We start from the raw sequence: 5,188 nt of genomic DNA, 5'->3' as shown, positions 1-5,188 counted from the left end.
CCCCCCCCCCCCCCCCACTGGAGGCAAGGAGCTATAGCATAGCCAAATCTCTATATCACACTACCTGGAGAATGCCTGAAATTGTATAAGTCAGATTGTAAAAGAGACGCTATCAGGATAATCATAATAAGAGTCAGAAATAGCCTGTAGCTAATTCTGGGAGGCATTCTGGAAGTCCTCCAGCTCTTACCCCCCAAAATGCGGCCCTCTAGAATCCCAAAATGATATCCTTAAAAAGTATCTTCTTTGGGTAGGGCCATTGTCACTTGAACACATTTAAGAAAAGGCTTCACATGGCGCCCTAGTGGAAAAAAGTTGCTGAGTTTTTTATCCAGCACTACACTGGACCTGAGAACAGGCCCCTCAGAATTGAGGCTGCAATGAGGGGAAGCACCCCCAGGGGGGCGGGGGAAAGAGCTGGGCCTGGGGATTGCTGTTCTAAGGGGACTGCTAAGGCTCTGGGGTGGGTGCATGAGCCCCCAGAGGGCGATGAGTACCTAAGGTGGGGGAGGGAAAAGCAAGTATGTGGCAGATGCTGCTAAAGTTGCCTACTAACATATTCCCCTTCTGCAATTCCATCAGAATCCTGATTTTTGTTCCGGGAGACAATGTCTCTTTAGATTCGTGGCCTAGTTGAAGTCACTGGGTGGGAAAGCTCTGTGAAAGGAGTCAGACTCAGCTGGAATGCTTCTTTCTGCCTTTTTCTCTCCCACTTTCCCTTTTTCCTGCCTGGAATGTGGACTTAAAGGCCAGAGGTGCCCAAGTCATCTTGTATTAGGAAGGGAGCCATATGCCAAGGGAGGCTGAGCAGAAAGATGGAAGGAGTTTGGGTCCTGGATAACACCGAGAAGCACTGTAGCAAGCCCGAGCTGCCCTTCTTTGGGATTTCTTTTTTCTTTTTTCTTTCTTTTTTTCACGAGAAAATTAACCCCCTATGTGTTGAGCCACTTTATTTGGGTTCCTCTAACTGGCAGCTGAACACAACTGATAAAGGGTGGGAGAGCCAGGCTCTTTTTCCCTCCCAGGTGACCCAGCTCTGGACAAACAAATTATCCTCTCTTTCCCGTACCTCTTTCGCTTACCTCTAGCAAATTCTGTCTGTTTTATCCTCCAAAAGAAATGCCAAGTTCAATCACTTACTCCATAAGTGATTGAACTTGGCACTCTAGCCTGGCCCAAGCCACCATTTCTTGCCTGAACTACTGCAATGTCCTTCTAAATGATTGCTCTTCTTCTACTTTTTCCTCCCTATAATGGATCCTCCACATACACTTGAACTTTATAAGCAAAGATCAGGTCAGAACGTTCCAGTGAGTTCCACTGCACTAGAGTAAACGCCTCACAAGAGGCACTAAGTGATGTCACCCCTTTCAACTCTACTTCTCTCTCTTGCTCATGCTCTTCAAGCCACACTCGCCTACTTTTCTCAGTCTGTCCCACTTTGCACTTGCTGTTCCCTTTTCTGGAGACACTGTGCTCTATTACATCTTCATGATTGTGTCGTTTTTTTAAAAAATTCAGATCTCAGTTTAAATGCACCTCGTTGACAGGGACTTACCTGACCACTCAGCTAACTCCCAGCTAGACTTACTCTCTATTAAGGCACCTTGTTTGTTGCCTTCATAACATTTATCACCTCGTTCATATCTCGCCACTATGGATTCAGCGTCTAGAACAGTGCCAGGCATAAAGCATGTAGCTAATAAACATGAGGTGATCAAATAAACAGTATTTCTCAGTTCTCCAAACATATTTGCTCTTGCCTCCTGCATTTGAGTCATGCTGGATCCTAGGTAAACTGCATACTTTCATTTCCTCTCTCTCTCTAGCCACATCTCACATTCCCTCCTGGTCCCAGATGAAGGCTCACCTCCTTTGATCCTCCCCTATTTCAGCTTTCTGCACTGAGCATCCTTTCCTGCAGAACATAAACATGTCTGTCTTATCGCAAACACACCGGCTTCTCCTCCCAGCTACTCTCCCTCCAGCAGTTTATGCCTCCGCATTCTTCCTTCCCAGCTTTACTGCCATTTCCTTAAGAAACAGCAGAGCTTCTCCTTCTGCCTCCTTTCCCACCGTTTATTGGGATTTTCATAAATGATTTGCTGAAACATGCTCTTCGCAAAGAGGTCTAACACATAAGGAAAGTATCATGAGAGACTGCAAACAGCTGGGGCGATATCTTACCTTATTTCACCGCCAAGAGTTCTGTACGTGCTTTTATAAAACCCTACAAAGCCATCAGCTAACTTGCCCTGAAAGTCAATGGCCACATAGTATTTCAGGTCAGCCATAAGTTTCTCTGGAACCAGCAGAGCAATTTGCTCGTGAGCAGGATAACTCAACACATCCAGCTGTCTCCCCGGCTTCCTGTATCTCAAATCTTCCTCTGAATGAAGGGTGGCATTCATGATTTCATGATCTCTGCTGTGTAAGACGATAAATTGGGTGGCATCTCTGACTAAGACTTCAATCTTCTCAGATGCAACGAAGTCCAGGGAGGTGAGGTTTGGGTGAACAAAAAGGTCATAGTGGAGGGGAATGACCGTGTTGGGGAGCCTTAGCTCATGCCAAGGAAATGGTTCTCCATTGGTGGCCTCTGGGAAAGCCCCAGGGTCCTGATTGAACTGATCACTAGATGGCATGGAGAACCGAGAACAAATGCATATTTTAGGTAAGATGATTGCTGTACAGTAAAATCCTATGTAAACATTAAGTATTAGTTTTCTGTGTGAATTAACCATTGCAGAAGAGTGGAATGTCAAATCTATTCTCTAGAAGATACGTTGCTCTCCAGACTAACTCTCGTAGTTCTTCATAGCACTATATCGGCTCCAGTTGTTTCACATAGGATTTGAACAATGTTTTATTACATTGATTTAATCTAGAAGAAAATAAAACATTATTAGCACGAAAAAAAAAGATTTCAGCTCATAAGTAAACCTTAAAAAATTAAAAGGATATATGGGAATAGGGAAAACCTGCTTGCTATCAGAATCAGGTCAAATATCCACTAAATAAAGTAGAAATTGGGCTATTATCTGGTTATATTACAAATACAAATTTTTTTAGAACTCTAATGAAAGGCCTCTGCCTTGAAATTGTATGGAACAAATGCCCTCTGCATTTCAGTACAATGAGCAGAAGGAAGGTGTGTAAATACATTGCCTGGTGAATGCTTCTCACATTTGGCTACATCATCCTAAGAGTATCTTGAACACCTGAAAGTGAACTACACAGATGTTTCTATTTTCTTTTTCTAAGTCTCAAAGAGTATATTCTTTGGATGCCAGATATTACTATTAATGGCATTGAACTTTGCCTCTTTCATACACATCTGAATGGCCTTCCTTATTCTATGGCTATTGATATAAAAGATGCTGGTCAAGCTAAATGTTTACCCTTGGACTATTTCCAATATATCAAAAGCTATGGAAATAAAATTTGAGTTTATAATATTCTGACATAATTAAAAAATTGTTTTTGTCCTCTGCATTTTAGGCTATCTCTGAAAACACAAATTAAACTGAATTCACTGCCTCTGTAAGCATGATGATTTCCTCTTATTAGAAGGGTATAGCTATCAAACATATAAAATTAGGGTAGTATAGTTAATATACCAACTCCCACCCTGCCACCTGCCTCTACCTGCTTCCTTCCTGCTTCAACTTAAACCCATGAATGGTTTATTTCCTTTTTCATTATTAACAAGTTCCTTAGAATTAGTTATCTGATCAATTACTTCATTTTTCCAATTTGAAATATTAATGCAGATCAATAGGTATTATTAAATGAACGAAGACAAAGAAGAATAAAATAATGGTTAAATTATTTTTTTGACAAGTATTAAATTATGGCTACCAAATCTCAATGTTCTAGAAACCTCTGATACATAAAACCAAAACCCGTCTATTAGCTTGAATTTCTGATATTTTGAAAAATGAAATTGCTTATTTGTTAGGTTCTAGGTTTGGGAATCAGGATGCCTGGATTCTGATACTAGCTCTGCCATACTTACCTGTGTGAGCTGGGACAAATTTCTGATTTTTGGAGCATTAGTTTCCTCACCTATAAAATAATGTAATAATTACACCATCCTCACAATGGGAGGATTAATTGAAGAATTTAGCACAGCACAGCTACTAGCATATAGGAAGCATGCAATGCATGTTAAATATTAAATTATTATTTTGGATATTATAACTTGCATTCTCTGGCCTAAATTAAGAAGTAGTGCTGCCCCAATTTGTAGCAAACACACTCCAAGAAAGGTGCATTTTTTTTTTTCCTGTAAGAGGGAGAGAAAGGCCTTGGTATTTACTCATATAGTCTTTAACTTTAGAAACTGGCGAAAACTTTAAATCATAGATAACACAAGTCCTTAGTCCCCAGATAGGGTGACTTTCCTAAAATCACACAGGAAGTTTGAAGCAGAATCAAGACCAAAATCCAGCTCTTGGATCCTTGGTCTCACGGGCTTTTCCATTATATTGCACTATAGCTTCAGTAGCATTACAGTAAACAAAACATCCTGGGATTGGAGGTGCAAGTATTGCAACAAAGGCTGGGAAAGGCTAAGCAATCTCCGAAAGAGAGTGAGTGAGTTAAGCAGAAGATTCTTAAATCAAGTCCCACCTTTAAGCACATACTTTCCAATACAGTAGTGCCAGATTCACCCCCTTTTACCAGAGCCTCGCCTGCAATGGCAAGACTTCCTCAGTACAGAAGTTTTATGCCTTCAGTTCTGGCCCTTAGCCTCACTGAAAAATTCTGATTTAAAGACAAATTCAAGAGAAATGTTAAAGGTTACCTTAAGCCACGTTGTTGCCGATTTGAATGGAGGGGGACTTATTTTTGCTTTCACTTTCTATTTCATAAGTCTCAGAACGTTGGCTACTTCCTGTTCATAGCACTAGCTGGTTCACCATCACATGGATATAAACGGGCTTAGCACAGAAGCTTTTGTTCGGAAAGCAGGGGGAACTAGCAGGTGGCTTCGGAGCGAGAGCCACACCACAGCAAGTCAGGGCAGGCATCTAGCTTTTCGGCTGCTGCTCCGGCTGCTTTTTCTTTCCCATTTCTTATCCCCACGTGTAAGCATTCAGAACCCAGCTTGAGTGTGTGTGTTTTTAAAGAGATGTTTTTATTGATTTTAGAGAGAGGAAGGGAGAGGGAGAGGGAGAGAGTG

The 5,188-nt window shown here is 41.5% G+C and overlaps 1 protein-coding gene across 1 annotated transcript in view; it reads right to left on the bottom strand.

The window, feature by feature from the left end:
• ERAP2 (endoplasmic reticulum aminopeptidase 2) overlaps positions 1-4,894 on the bottom strand; it is a 37,866-nt gene extending 32,972 nt beyond the window's left edge. The window contains 2 exon segments of the mRNA XM_006755120.2: positions 2,188-2,884; positions 4,811-4,894. Coding sequence (XP_006755183.1) covers positions 2,188-2,744 — 557 coding nt within the window. The 5' untranslated portion in view covers positions 2,745-2,884; positions 4,811-4,894.
• Positions 4,895-5,188: the final 294 nt, after the last annotated feature.

Source organism: Myotis davidii, unplaced genomic scaffold (assembly GCF_000327345.1).
Source record: "Myotis davidii unplaced genomic scaffold, ASM32734v1 scaffold473, whole genome shotgun sequence".
Taxonomy (NCBI): Eukaryota; Metazoa; Chordata; class Mammalia; order Chiroptera; family Vespertilionidae; genus Myotis; species Myotis davidii.
The sequence above is the reverse complement of the archived record's forward strand: the minus strand, read 5'-3'. Positions and strand labels throughout refer to the sequence as shown.